This window comes from Hypomesus nipponensis, chromosome 5 (genome assembly GCF_054491055.1).
Source record: "Hypomesus nipponensis isolate SF chromosome 5, ASM5449105v1, whole genome shotgun sequence".
Classification (NCBI taxonomy): Eukaryota; Metazoa; Chordata; class Actinopteri; order Osmeriformes; family Osmeridae; genus Hypomesus; species Hypomesus nipponensis.
In genome coordinates this window covers 13,370,469-13,386,388 of record NC_140365.1, presented here as the reverse complement: position 1 = coordinate 13,386,388, position 15,920 = coordinate 13,370,469, and the positions used below count along the sequence as shown (strand labels likewise).

At 41.4% G+C, this 15,920-nt stretch overlaps 1 protein-coding gene and 1 pseudogene across 2 annotated transcripts; both read right to left on the bottom strand.

Moving 5' to 3' along the window:
* Positions 1 to 10,391: 10,391 nt before the first annotated feature.
* LOC146288761 (uncharacterized) lies at positions 10,392 to 14,710 on the bottom strand (annotated as a pseudogene). The gene is made up of 5 exons (XR_014755225.1): positions 14,641 to 14,710; positions 13,592 to 13,702; positions 12,170 to 13,379; positions 11,868 to 12,003; positions 10,392 to 11,783 (listed from the first exon to the last, which is right to left on the bottom strand). The product of XR_014755225.1 is annotated as an uncharacterized LOC146288761 (transcript).
* Positions 13,625 to 15,547, bottom strand: LOC146288760 (uncharacterized). Its single transcript, XM_084698403.1, has 6 exons — positions 14,830 to 15,547; positions 14,641 to 14,712; positions 14,486 to 14,539; positions 14,314 to 14,336; positions 13,811 to 13,879; positions 13,625 to 13,702 (listed from the first exon to the last, which is right to left on the bottom strand). Exon 1 carries the CDS (start codon positions 15,527 to 15,529, stop codon positions 14,888 to 14,890), a length of 642 nt encoding a protein of 213 aa, XP_084554529.1. The 5' UTR covers positions 15,530 to 15,547; the 3' UTR covers positions 13,625 to 13,702; positions 13,811 to 13,879; positions 14,314 to 14,336; positions 14,486 to 14,539; positions 14,641 to 14,712; positions 14,830 to 14,887.
* Between the last annotated feature and the right edge of the window lie 373 nt (positions 15,548 to 15,920).

Below are 15,920 nucleotides of genomic sequence, written 5' to 3'. Positions count from 1 at the left end.
GAAAAATCAATGCTGCAGAATTTCCAATGGGATACCAAATCTGAAATGCAATAACATCAAGATCCACAAGGGCCTTTATTTCAAGCCAAGAAGTGAAGTGCTTTAATCTTCACAAGAAGTGAAGTGCTTTGTGCTTTAAGGCGTGGCCTGTAGCGACACCTATTGGTAATGGTGGGCCATTTGTGGTGTGGTAGTTACTCTTGGCCTATACTATCAATGTTTCAGGATGTTTTTAACTTTTTACCATTGCATACAAAATCGGAAAAATATACCAACAATATCCACATGGGCTTTTGTTAAAGTGTTGTTGTTACTGTTGGCCTTTACTATCAATGTTTCAGGATTTGGAGAACTTTTTACCATGGCAAACAAAATCTGAAATGCAATACCATCAAGATCCACAAGGCCTTTGCAAAAGACCAAGGAATGAGTGGGGGCTTGGTAAGCCCACACTCTCCTGAAATGTTGCGTGTGCGTCTTGCCAAGCCCGCGCGTGTGTCAAGGGAAGACCTATGGGTAATAGTGGGCCATTTGTGGTGTGGTAGTTACTCTTGGTCTATACTATCAATGTTTCAGGATTTTTATAACTTTTTACCATTGTATACAAAATCGGAAAAGCAATACCAACAAGATCCACATGGGCTTTTTGTTAAACTGTTTCTTTGCCTATACTATCTATGTTTCAGGATTTTGAGACCTTTTTACCATTGCATACAAAATCGGAAATGCAATACCATCAAGATCCACATGGGCCTTTTTTCAAGCCAATACGTGAAGGGAGGGGGCTTGGTGAACCTATCCATTCCAGAAAGCCTTGTATCTTTGTGCTTTTGGGCGTGGCCTATAGCGCCACCTATGGGTAATGGTGGGCCATTTGAGGTGTGGTATTTACTCTTGGTCTATACTATCAATGTTTCAGGATTTGAGACCTTTTTACCATTGCATACAAAATCGGAAATGCAATACCATCAAGAGCCACATGGGCCTTTGCTAAAGACCAAGGAATGAGTGGGGGCTTGGTCAGCCCACACTCTCCTGAAATGTTGCGTGTGCGTCTTGGCCGCGCGTGTGTCAAGGGAAGGCTGAGTGTGTGTGAGATTTTGGAGCACGCGCGGGGAGGAGCAGGGGAGACATTCATTGGAAATTTGCCTAGAAATTAGCCAAGCAAGCATGTTTCAAATATTCACCAAAAATCGACCTTTCATCTTACAGTCAACTTTTTCACAGATTTGTGTTATGAACATTCTCAAGAGTCTTCATATGAACTTGTGATTGAATCAGAGTATCAGTTTTTGACTGGCTGATGTGCAAAGCATTATTTTAGCGTTAGCGATAAGTTCAATTTGATTTATATCAATCATTTTTAGAGATATGAATTTGCCTTTGCACATGGTAATATGTTGTAGTGTCTTCCTCCGATCTACCAAGTTTAGTGTTGATATCTCAAAGATTTGCTGAGACATGACTTCACATCCTGTTTGGCGGCTTTTCTGATGAATTTGATTGGCTGTACCGGACAGACGGTTATGAGGATCAAAATTCCTTTGATAACTTTTGTGAGGCTTGGTTTGAAGATCATCTCTGGTGATTTTGAAGAATATATGACAAAAATTGTAGGAGGAGTAGGCTTTCAAAGGTTTTTGATAAAACCGGAAATGGCAGGAAATCTATATAACCGGAAATTAACGCCATGGTGTGCGTTGAACTCGGCTTGATCCAGGGAATCCAATGGTACCTCATTTTTGAAAATTAGTCATACGGTTCAAAAGTTTCGTGTGTAAACACAAGTCCAACTTTGACCCATTGGTGGCGCTAGAGTGGTCTAATGGGAGACATGAAACTTGGTGTAGGTATAGAAGAAACTGTCCTTAATGAGTGTGCCAAATTTCACAAAAAGTTGTCGATGGGGTCTAGGGGCTGCCATTGACTCCCATGGTACAAGAATTACAAATAATAAAACCACCAATAACAATAGGTTTCCTCCTTACGGAGGAATCCTAATAATAAAACCACCAATAACAATAGGTTTCCTCCTTACGGAGGAATCCTAATAATAAAACCACCAATAACAATAGGTTTCCTCCTTACGGAGGAATCCTAATAACAATAGGTTTCCTCCTTACGGAGGAATCCTAATAATACTACCAATTACAATAGGTGCCTCGCAGCTTCGCTGCTTGGCCCCTAATAATAATACTACCAATTACAATAGGTGCCTCGCAGCTTCGCTGCTTGGCCCCTAATAAAACTAACAATAACAATAGGTGCCTCGCAGCTTCGCTGCTTGGCCCCTAATAATAATAATAATAATAAAACTAACAATAACAATAGGTGCCTCGCAGCTTCGCTGCTTGGCCCCTAATGAATGGAACAAAACCAAACCAGATCTAATGAAATGGACTGTATTACTGGTGCTGCAGTCAAGACAATAAATGGGTAAACAGCAGAATATGAGAAATTGTGGACATTGGTTTATTGGCACACAGAACACGCGTCCAGGGCAAGTTCTCCCCTGGTCCCACCTCAGTGGCCAAGTGTAGGAGTCGTTAAAAGGCTCTACAATGATCGTTCATCATTGAGCACACGCTCCTTCCCATGCTGTGTGAGGAGAAATACCTTTTATGTTAGCTCAGGATTAGGCAACCCTGGTCCTAGAGAGCCGCTGTCCTGCATGTTTTAGATGTTTACCTGCACCAGCACACCTGATTCAAATGAATGGTCATTACCCGGCTTCCACAGAGCTTGATAACGACCCATTCATTTGAATCAGGTGTACTGGAGCAGGGAAACATCTAAAACATGCAGGTCAGCGGCTCTCTAGGACCAGGGTTGCCTACCTCTGTGTTAGCTTATCATACGTGTAACCTATGCTGGGTCTGACCCAGTGTTGTTCTGTGCATCTGACAATACGTTTGGAGCGCCCTACACATAGCTGGTAGCCTAAGTTTCAGTTACTAGTAGCCCATTCAAGTTGAGTGAAACATGCACACTGGTTGAGTGGATAACTTGTTCGCTGCTAAGTTAAACAAACTACAGTGTAGGAAACGTTACGTAACGGCTGTGGTGTTTAAAGTACCCCAAATCCATACTTGAGTAAAAGTAAAGATACCTTACTAGTAAAAGTAACCTTTTAGAATACTACTTGAGTAAAAGTATCTGATCTTTACTGCACTTAAGTATCAAAAGTAATTATCTGAGATTAAATATACTTAAGTATTAAAAGTACAAGTAAATGCTGTTAATAAAAAAGCAAAGGGTCAGAATTTTGAGAATTATGAAGTTTATTACGACTAGAATGAGCATACCTATAAACTGGGCCTTATTTGAACACAATTTAACACAATAGGCAATACTAAAGCAGCACCGAAAGTAACCCAGTCATTACTTATAACTGAAAAATGTTTTGTTCATCTTCTAAAGAAGGGATGCGTAAGGCACAACCTGAGAGCAATAACATGGCGATCTGATATAAAGCCATAGCATTACATCAGGATCATCAGTTTAACAAGCAAGTTATCAGTACAGTGACTGTGAAATACTTTCAGCAACATGCACACACATCCCTTGAACAATATCGTTACTAGCAGCTATCTTGCTCCACACTGCTACGTTACTGTACTGTCCATCCTGGCTAGTGCTAGCTAGCTAGATACCTCGCCAGAGATGGAATAAAGAATAATAATAATAATCTTTGTAGGTTATTTGCTAGCTTGAAATATTATATACAGATCTTACCCAGCGGTGAAAGAACATGGGTAACACTTTAGAATAATGGTCCGTTGTTAATGAGTAGCTATTCAGGAAGTAATAGGTAGTTCTACATTAACACAGAATTTAATACTATTAACTAATATGGAACCAAGATTAACTAAGCAGTAAGTAATAGCTAATTTACAACAAAGGTAGTTCCTTGGTAGGTATTTGGTTATTACTAAAGACATGTATCCTATTGAGAACTACTTGTGAACTATCACAAATTAAGAAAGAATAGCCAATTAATTACTAATCACAAAAGTAACATGTCTATAAAGTGAATTTTGTTGTTTCAGTCTTAACATGGTCATAACCTTTCAGAAGCTTGTGCCTCTAATGGGTTTCTTGTGGAAACCAGTTTATGAATATTATATCCCCCCAAATACGTTAACTACAGGTTGAGATTTTGACTACTCTTACCAAAGGATGGATGTTCTCTGTTTAAAAACTTAAAACTTTCAAACTTAAACAAGGTATACTACAAATAATTAATAATTTGTTTAACATTATAATTAGGAAGTAATGCTGACACTCTCATGATTGGATTAGTTTACTATTATAAGCTCTTGAGTGTCAGTTCAACATGTTTAATACTCCAAAGGCCTACCTTTATGTTACAGTAGCCGCCTGAGGAGGACTTCTCTTTAGGATATGAATATAAACATTGATGTTCTCTTGTCAAAAACAATTTGCATCCTGTATTTATGTTGCAATAAGCGCAAAACCAAATCTTCCAGAGATTACAATGTTTGTTAGAATATCACTAGTGCCTCGCAGAAATGTATGCATGTACCTTGTGTGTCAAATATAAAATTAGACTGATTATAGGCATATTACTTGTGAAAAACAGTATAACTCCTTACTAATTACTCGAGCGTTACCTTGTCATCCTGCAGGAACTACTTGTGATGTGGACCAAATACCTACCAAGGAACTACCTTTGTACTAAATTCGCTATTACTTACTGCTTGGTTAATCTTGGTTCCATATTAGTTAATAGTATTAAATTCAGTGTAAATGTAGAACTACCTATTACTTCCTGCATAGCTACTCATTAACAACGGACCATTATTCTAAAGTGTTACCAGAACATGACTACAGTCTACAAGGTTGTGCTGGTGGCATTAAATGAAGAGGTTGTGGAGTTATTTTTTGATTGAGACATGTATGCTTTTGCTTCGATTATTGTTGTGTCCCCTTCGTTGTTGGTCTTAATGTTTTGGATATATCCTTCCACTGCATATTGCAGTCCATTTTGCCTTGATCTGGAGGATATCGCAAAAATATGACTCCAAAAAGAATCACTGACACTGACAGACAGTGTTGTGCATGAACGAGTTCAAAAGACGTAGCAACAGTAACTAAGGGCGCCAGGCTTTTGCAAATGGTCATAGCGCGCTTGGACCACTGATTCGCCAAACTGCTTGCAGTCTGTGTTCTACCACAGTCCTCGACGTTTGGTCTCATCACTCTCATTTTTTCTAAACATGATTCGATTTTGTAACGAGTAATAAAGGTTTCAGGGAAAATGTATCGGAGTAAAAGTATCAGTTTTCTTTGCAAAATGTAGCGAAGTAAAAGTAAAAGTAAACAGAAATATAAGTAGTAAAGTAAAGTATAGATATCCCAAAAAACGATTTAAGTATAGTAACGAAGTATTTTCACTTCGTTACAATACAACACTGCGTAACAGAGCTAGCTTTGGCTACAATCAGATGTGAATTTAGGAGCTAGAGCTAGCTAGCGTAGCTATGTCAAAAACGCCAGTTTGTGTATTAACGTTAGTGTATTTAACAGGTTCATAAATAAACCTGGCGCTGTATCCACCTTATTCTCAGGGGGTCAACTGTAGAAATGATTATGGGTGCAACTTCCGGTGAGTAGCGGAAGTTGCGGTTTGCTATACGTTAAGGCCGAAATATGCTTCTGCGTCTCCGTTTACGGTTGGGCGGGCGCATGGATACGCACGGATACGGACGGTTAGACTGCATTCATGGTTCTCCGTAGGCTGTGGGTGCTGGTGATGTGTCATTCGTGAACGATTCGTTCATTTTGAACAAATCCTTATAAGGACTCGGGAGTAGCGAGTCCTCTCAACGAGTGATTAGTTCATTTCCCGACTCGGTCTTTCTACGAGTCTTTGGATCATTTTTCACGTGACTTGCATAGGCTCTGTACTGGTAGCTAGAGGAAACGAACGATTCGTTCATTTCCCGACTCGATCTTTCTACGAGTCTTTGGATCATTTTTCACGTGACCTATATAGGCTCTGTAGCTAGAGGAAACGAACGATTAGTTTTGTCAATTTCACCTCAAACAATTTTCAGTGAATTGTTTTTCAAACTTCAATAGCTTTTTGGTCATGTGACCTATCATCATCAAATCTATTTAAGAGTGTTCATTGACTATGCATACATGTTGTACAGCCTTTAGTTTTTGTCATTTTCACTTCAAACCATTTTCAGTGAATTGTTTAGTATTTCAAACTTCAATTGCTTTTTGGTCATGTGACATATCATCATCAAATCAATTTAAGAGTGTTCATTTACTATGCGTACATGTTGTACAGCCTTTAGTTTTTTCATTTTCACTTCAAACAATTTTCAGTGAATTGTTTAGTATTTCAAACTTCAATAGCTTTTTGGTCATGTGACCTATCATCCTCAAATCCATTTCAGAGTGTTCATTGACTATGTATACATGTTGCACAGTCTTTAGTTTTTTCATTTTCACCTCTCACTATTTTCAGTGAATTTCTGAAAGTTTGAAACTTCAATAGCTTTTTGGTCATGTGACCAATCATCCTCCAATCTATTTCAGAGTGTTCATTGACTATGTATAAATGTTGCACAGCCTTCATTTTTGCCTCAAACTATTTTCAGTGAATTGTTTAGTATTTCAAACTTCAATAGCTTTTTGGTCATGTGACCTATCATCATCAAATCAATTTCAGAGTGTTCATTGACTATGCATTCATATTGCTCAGCCTTTAGTTTTGTCATTTTCACTTCAAACAATTTTCAGTGAATTATTTAGTATTTCAAACTTCTATTGCTTTTTGGTCATGTGACCTATCATCCTCAAATCCATTTCAGAGTGTTCATCAACTATGTATACATGTTGCACAGTCTTTAGTTTTTTCATTTTCACCTCACTATTTTCAGTGAATTTCGGAAAGTTTGAAACTTCAATAGCTTTTTGGTCATGTGACCTATCATCCTCAAATCCATTTCAGAGTGTTCATTGACTATGTGTACATGTTGTACAGCCTTCAATTAGGGTTCCTCCGTCAGGAGAACCCTATTGTAGTTGTTGGTATTCTTATTATTAGGCTTCCTCCGTCAGGAGGACCCTATTGTAATTGTTGGTATTATTGGTGGCCAAGCCGAGAAGCGGCGAAGCCACTTAAGTGTTTCTACCTTTTCTTATTGGTGGCCAAGCCGCAAAGCGGCGAAGCCACATAAGTGATTCTACCTTTTCTTATTATTAGGAGCCAAGCAGCGAAGCTGCGAGGCACTTATTGTTATTGTTAGTTTTATTATTATTATTATTATTAGGGGCCAAGCAGCAGCGAAGCTGCTGTGGCACCTATTGTAACTGTTAGTTTTATTATTATTATTATTATTATTATTATACTTAGGACTAGGAGTCTATGGCAGCCCATAGAACCGATTGGTGCGAAGTTTTGAAATTTGGCACACTGATTTGGAACGGTATCCTGATTATCGTCACCAAGTTTCATGTCGATCCCTGAAGCACTATTGCGCCACCAAGGCGTGAAAGTTGGAGTTGCGTTTACGCCCACAACTTTTGAATCGTGAGACCGTTTTTCTTAATTGAGGTATCATTGGATGCCTTGGATGCAGACGATTCGATTGAACCCTGTGACGTCATTGTCGTCATGATGGTTTTTACGTCATTTGTATTTTAAGAAATTGCTACTTTTTCGAACTCGTCCTAGGCCGTTGCTCCGATTTTCATGAAAATTGCAACAGATCATCTTCAGACCATGCCGACAAAAAGTTATCAAAAGTTTATCGATAAGTCAAACCGTTCACGAGTAACGCGCCAACGATTTTGACAAGGAGCACGCCAAAGCGGACGTGAGGCCTTGTCTCTGCGACGGTTTACCGTATGGAGACGAAACTTTGATAATGTCATCACGAGCATGTCATCTAATCATCTTCCTACCACAATCACCTTGATATGTCAAAATATGACTGAATTACAGCTGTTTATTCTTGGGTCAAATCTGACAAAGCGCGCCACGGGAGAAACGGCTTCCTTTTTTTTATAAAGTAACCAAACACATCATTTCCCAGCAGGCAGAATAGCTCACTGGGATAACATGTGCTACTTTGAATTGTGAGGTCTTAAGATCGAATCCAGCCACAGTCATCGAGCATGTTGTGACACTGGATAATCTGTTTAGCGACGCCACAGTAGCTGTCTAGCAGTATAATCGAAATAGTATCAGTAACGTTTCATTGTCATGGGATTTATAGTCAAGAAAAAGTGGATTTATTGTTCTTTGTAGATACAAGGCAGCTACATCTAGCCAGTGAATTTTGTCTCAAAATGACATGACTGTGTTTTATGATTTGTTTCTTTAGCTACTGAATTTCCATATCGAATGCTGCTTGGCCCCTTCATTGCTGCTTGCAGCTATATTTATTATTATTATTATGCTTAGGACTAGGAGTCTATGACAGCCCATAGAACCGATTGGTGCGAAGTTTTGAAATTTGGCACACTGATTTGGAACGGTCTCCTGATTATCGTCACCAAGTTTCATGTTGATCCCTGAAGCACTATAGCGCCACCAAGGCATGAAAGTTGGAGGTGCGTTTACGCCCACAACTTTTAAAACCGTGAGACCGTTTTTCTTAATTGAGTTATCATTGGATTCCTTGGATGCAGACGATTCAATTGAACCCTGTGACGTCATTGTCGTCATGATGGTTTTTACGTCATTTGTATTTTAAGAAATGCCAACTTTTTCGAACTAGTCCTAGGCCGGTGCTCCGATTTTCATGAAAATTGCAACAGATCATCTTCAAACCAAGCCGACAAAAAGTTATCAAAAGTTTATCGATGAGCCAAATCGTTCACGAGTAAAGCGCAAACGATTTTGACAAAGAGGACGCCAAAGCGGACGTGAGGCCTTGACTGCGACGGTTTACCGTATGGAGACGAAACTTTGATATTGTCATCACGAGCATGTCATGTAATCATCTTCCTACCACAATCACCTTGATATGTCAAAATATGACTGAATTACAGCTGTTTATTCTTGGGTCAAATCTGACAAAGCTCGCCACGGGAGAAACAGCTTCCTTTTTTAATAAAGTAACCATAACCAAACACAGCATTTCCCAGCAGCCAGAATAGCTCATTGGTATAAAACGTGCTCCTTTAAATTGCAAGGTCGTAAGATCGAATCCAGCCACAGTCATCGAGCATGTAGTGACACTGGATAATCTGTTTAGCGACGCCACAGTAGCTGTCAAGCAGTATAATCCTAATAGTAACGAGAACGGTCCATTGTCAGGGAATTTTCCCTTATACTTAGGACAAGGAGTCTATGGCAGCCCACAGAACATATTGGTGCAAAGTTTTGAGATTTGGCACACTGATTAGGAATGGTCTCCTGATTATCGTCAGCAAAGTTTCATGTCGATCCCTGAAGCTCTATAGCGCCACCAAGGCGTGAAAGTTGGAGGTGCGTTTACGCCCACAACTTTTGAACTGTGAAGCTTTTTTTCTTAATTGAGGTATCATTGGATTCCATGGATGCAGACGATTCGATTGAACCCTGTGACGTCATTGTCGTCATGATGGTTTCTACGTCATTTGTATTTTAAGGAATGCCAACTTTTTCGAACTATTCCTAGGTCGGTGCTCCGATTTTCATGAAAATTGCAACACATCATTTTCAGACCATGCTGACAAAAAGTAATCAAAAGTTTATCGATGAGCCAAATCGTTCACGTGTAACGCGCAAACGATTTCGACAAAGAGGACGCCAAAGCGGACGTGAGGCCTTGACTCTGCGACGGTTTACCGTATGGAGACGAAACTTTGATAATGTTATCACGAGCATGTCATGTAATCATCTTCCTACCACAATCACCTTGATATGTCAAAATATGACTGAATTACAGCTGTTTATTCTTGGGTCAAATCTGACAAAGCTCGCCACGGGAAAAACGGCTTCCTTTTTTTTATAAGGTAACCGAACACAACATTTTCCAGCAGCGAGTATAGCCCATTGGGATAAGGGGGCCAGCCGTGTGTAGCCGTAGAGGATTTTTGTGACCTTTTCCACGTGCATTTGAGAGAACAGGATCGAATCCCACCCAAGGAAAAGTGTCTTATTTCAGTATGAGATATATTCATTCCCATGATTAATTTCAAGATTATAAAGTACCATTGTAAAGATTCAAATATTGTTTTGATTTATTAATTTGGTGTATTCCTGCTAAGAGAATGACTTTCCTTGAATCCTCTTTTATAAAAAAGTATATTTTATGTTTACAAATAGATAGAGAACACAGAATGTATGTACAATGCATTTTACACAGACCACTTGGATGATTATCATATATTTTTATTTTCAGAACCTGCAGTGATTTTATTGGCTTTGTAATTTTGACTGTAACCAATAATTAAAATAATTCTTAAACATCACACCACAATATAGCTATGAACAATATTAACACAAATATATACAGTAATGTACATAGATATGGATATGAACAATGATATATATATATACAGTGATCAAATAAATATGTACAGTACTGTTATTTTGAGCAATGAAAAAGATACGGCAAGTGAAGTCAATTAAAATAATATTTACAATGTAACACACACTAAGAAATTCACACACACAAAATGCCATCTACAAATAAGTGTGAGAGAGCAAGTGTATCACTTGCCCTTCTCAACCATCCACCTCTGCTTTTCAGCCTCATAAAAGGCAGACTGCTGAAACTCCCTCTAGGTCATCTCCTTTACCATGCCCTGTGACTGGTAGAGGGACAAAACTCTGGAGGGACAGTAAATGTACTTTCCAGCTACACCAGGAAAGTTGCCATGAATGTGAGGACTGTTGGGGCCTTGCTTCACTGGCTGATGGCAGAACCTGCACAGACGGCCGGTAGGGTGCTGCTCCAAAGACTTTGTCTTTCCTCTCTCCTCTGTTACCCTCTTTCTCTCTGCCCCTCTCTGCTTTGAGGCCTCCAACTCCTGCTGAAAGAAGGCAGTGGCAGCAAAATCCTCAAAGGCCATCCTGGGGTTGGTGAGGCCTTCAGCTGAGTAGGACATGAAGACCTTCTTCGAACAGTAGAAATACTTCACCTCTCCAGTCTGATCAAAGAAATGGACAGAGGAGCCATCATTGAGGTAGCGGGATTTTGGCTGTCCACATGCGAGGCAGGTCCTTGTTTTTTTAGGCTGCTGCTGTTGTTGTTGTTGCTGCATTGCTGCCTGCTGCTTTTCAAGGATTTCCTTGACCATGACCTCTACTGTAGCCTTGGTTAGTGGGGCATCCTCAGTGGAACCTACTGTAGGTGGGTTTACAGGAGGCAGAGGAGTGGGTGGGTTTACAGGAGCAGGAGGCAGAGGAGTGACTGGCACGCTGACTGTTTGACTTTCGACAGTCAGACGCTGCCACAGCTGCTGGGTCTCCAGGAGCTTCTCTGGGCTGGTGTTGAGTGAGGAGCTCGTGTTAATTAGCTTGGCAAGATGTTTCACATATCGAGAGATATGCTGCCTTGTTGTTGGGTGCAGCAGGCTGTTGGGATCTGTGCAGGCACTCTGCACCATGGCAGCATAGTCAGCATCCACCCTCTTCAGAAGGTCTTTCTCCCCGTGGTGCTTGGCTAGGAGTCCATCAATAGCAGCTCTCATTGGATCTGTCCATCGGTTGTGATCCAGGACAAAGATGCGGCCTCCTGTTTTGATGGGTCCAGTGCGGGCAGCACGGGGAGATGCTGTACGGGGCAGTGGTGGTGTGTTTGGCAGAACTGCAAAAGGCATTGCAAAAAGGTAAGTATTATGTTAAACCTTAATTAAACATTGACTTGTGTGTAACATTTAAATGACTGTACCTGTGTCCATCAGGGTATCTGTAGAGCTCTCTTCTTTGGTAGTGGTAGAAGACGGCGGGTGGAAAAGGACAGCCTGTGGGGACTGCTGCTGTGAAGGCAGGACCTGTGCTGAAGCCAGGTCTTGTACGTCAGCAGTCTGAAGGAAGATGTAGTATGGCATTAAGTTACAATAATCATAGACAGCAGAAGTTTTGAAGTAAGTGTCTGTGTGTGTGAGAGAGAGAGAGAGAGAGAGAGAGAGAGAGAGAGAGAGAGAGAGAGAGAGAGGGAGAGAGAGAGTGAGAGAGAAATATCTGGATTACCTGAGAAATGTCTTCCTTTATGTCCTCTATAGTGGAAACAGGGGCAGCAGTGACATGGAAGACCACAGCTTCTACAGATGACAGCTCAGAGACTTGGTGGTCTGACCCCTCAGCCACATCTGTCGAGACTGTCCTTACTGCCTTGTGTTTCTCCCAGTCCAGTGGAACTGGGCGACAGTCTGGCTCTTGGTACTGGAGACCAAACCTCTCCCCTGTGTCCCTGCTCGTCACGTGGAGTGCTGGGTATTTGGCCTGCCCTGTCACGATTTGTGAGGCCCTGTTGATTTCTACCGTCAAAACAGGGTCAAACACACCAGGCAGCAGCACATCAGGCTGCTTCAGGTCCACCAGCCTCTGGAAGTTCCACCGCTCTACTCCCGTCATCGCCTGGGCCTGGAACAGCTCGGTGGAGACCCTGTTGCCTGTCACCCAGCGAGCCTGGTGGAAATGGAAGCCCTCCTGCTGAGAGGTGCCAATAACGGGAATCCATACGGGTACTGCAGCCTGATGTTCTGCACACTGAGCAGGTAGGCCAGGTGAGCTCTCTCGTACTTGAGGTGCATGATCTCCATCACCTGGTTGGCCATGTCGTGGGGAGACCTACAGCTGCGTCTCAGCTCATCCATAACTGTCTTACAGATGGCCTTCTTGTGCGTAAGGAATGCTGGCAGGACGTTAGAAAAAAGCTTTGGCAGCTTATCCACCCACTGTGGTTTGTCACCATACCAGTACTTTTTACAGACCTTGCAGGTGAGGCGAGAGGCAAACAAATAGTACTGGCCACTGGTGCCGAGGATTACCCTTGGTCTTCCCATGCCAGAAGACGTCACCTGGGGACTGGGGCAGCCATGGAGACAGGGAAGGATGTAGTTGTTCCTCATTCTCTCCATTATGGCATGCTCTGGTTTCCAGATGAAAAATGGATGGAGCTGAAAGTACTTTGGCGATGGCAGGTCATAGGAGGACTCGATGAGCTCCGGTTGAGGGGGATGACGCCACAAGGAGACCATATTCATCAGATGGCGTACCGGTCTGGACCCTGGACATAGTCCCATGGCCTCCAACTCCGTCTTGATCCATATCCGCTGCTGTGGAGAGCAGTTCCAGCGGCTAACATCCTGCTCGTAGCTGGGGATTACAGCTGCACAGGCAGCAGGCTGTGCCACAGGAGGATGAGCGCATGCTGGAGGACCATCAGAGTGTGATGGAGCTGTAAAAACACAACATATATAACAAAAATATTGTTCAATTACATTGAATTAGAATTACATTTTTACCGTCAGTGAAAAAGAGGCGCTGTTCTGTGTTTAGTATTTTGTTGTCAAATGACACATTTGTTTTCTGAAGTTCATAAAATGTCAAACATGGCAATCCCGTACTATTTTGACTGCAGGGTATGTGTGTGTGTCTGTGTTGACATACTTTGTTCTGACACTGCAGGCTCACGTGGCCGAGGCTGTGAAATCAAGGATGGAGCCATGGCGAGCAGCTGGGGAGGCACTGGTAAAGGCACCTTCACCTGAGCTGAGGGCACTGATGCAAATGAAACAATAATTAATTAAACATAACAGGGAAACATGTTTGTAATTATAATAAATATATTTATTATTACAGATATACATATAACATATAGATATGGACCTTTCAAAGGAGAAGCACTAGCGAGGCAGTCAGCTGGGCTCGATAGTGTAGCTGTTGGTTTGCTTCCCACTGTTAAGGAAAATAAAGTGTTATTATCTGACCCTTCACCACAGTCTGGTAACTAACTTATCGTTAATTGTAATCGGTTACAGTCACTGTTGCCTTAACTTGCTATTGTCATAATAACAGATGTACATGTTACCTGATTACTTGAGATTTAAGTGTTTTTTTTTTTTATCAAATAAATATAAAAGGTTTTATATACATTTTCATATGGAATCTAAGACAGAAAGCAAGTAGAGCACAGTGACAATACCAACATGTGTAAACAGTCAAAGGTTTGGGATGATGATTTCACAGGAGAGGAAACTGAGTTTAACTAAATTATGTATTTTATTTAAATCAAAGGGCACTACACTTACTCATCCCGGACTAATTGACACGCCAAACCCATGAAAGCTTTATAGAAAGCATGCAGAAATAGAACTCATATGAACACTTACCCTCATCGCTGACATGTTACATCCTTAGAACAGTAGAACAAGTAGAACAAAAGAACACAAGCATCAGAACAGGCCAGAAGGCGACCAAAATAACAAACAAGCATATTAAAACTCAATAATGGCAGATTAATTCTGTGTAACACAAAATTATCCTCCCAAACTGATGGTAAACCTTTAGTTGTGGATGAAGCAGGTGTTACAGCTGCCACTACTGCTGCTGGTGAGACTGAACGAATAGAGAAAAAGAGCAATACCATTAAATAATCAATCATCATTTGTCTGTAAGTGACCAATATAAGTATGGACATGTTCCTTTAGCATACTCACTCAGCTGAGTGTCTAACTTGGAAGGAGACAGACTCAGCATGGCCCTCTCCAGATCCATATCATCTTCCATGACTGAGACATAAAACAAAGAGCACATTACCATTTTTATGGGAAAATAAATACATAAAAACTACAACAATTAGAGAAGTGTCCATTTGTTTCATGTCCAGATTTGTGTTATGAACAGACCTGGAAGATCAGGGGCAGGCGTTGAGATGAATGAGCTTGAGGCTGCAACATTTGGGGGTCAAAGTGTGCATGCTATTGGGTGGCTTTGCTTTCTCAGGTACTGCTGCAGATTGTGCATTTTACTGCGCTGCACGCACTTTTTGGCCATTATAAAAGCTGCATACCCATCAGCTCTGCTTTTCCAAATTTCCCCCCAGGTGCTTTTACCTCTGGCACCAAAGCCAACAAGGTTGTCATCCTCAGAGGCAACAGCGGGTGCAGCAGGTCTTTTTTTAAGGTACATCCGGAGGTCCTCAATATCCTTGAATCCTTTGGTGTACTCCAGGAAGGACAGTAGACTGTCTTTACTGTGGCCTGCTGGATTGAACTGCCCGGCTGTCTGCTCCTGCTCTACCTTATTGATGAGGTACAAGGTGTAGCCTACATCATTTTCCAGCAGCCACCTGAAGGACTTCCCTTTGTACTTTCCAAACTGGAGGATGTATTCTGTAGTCTCAGACACATCCCCCCCTCTCAGAAACACCTCAGTGTGTGCGTTGGTCTTCACCAAGTCTTCCCTTTGAGGTGCAGACTTGTCCTGGAGGGAGGGGTTCTCTTTGATCCTCTGAGCTGCTTCAGAGGGGTCCTGTCGTAAATGCCCTGATGGGCCTCTTCTGAAGGACACCTGTATCCTCCCTGGGAAAAAACTGTATTTCTCCATCTTGATCTGTACAAAAGACATGATGTGCATTGGATTATAGAAATACTTCAAACTCGACTGTTTCATTTAAATACTGTAGTACTGATACACATAGCACACATATAATGTTGTTTAAATATCTTCAACACTGCCCACTGCACTGTAGGCCTACTTATGAAATACTTATGTAATGTAGTCATGTCAAATGAGCACGCGGGGCCGCGGTCGGCGACCTGCAAAGCATCAGATCGTAGGATCAAATCCAGCCGCAGTCGTTTAGCCCGTCTTAAATTTGAATATATGTTTAGTTAAACAGGATGACATCGTTCTGAAGTATCATGCGCAATTTCACCTTGATATGTCAAAAGATCATTGAATTACAGCTGTTTAAACTTGGGCCGAATCGAACAAT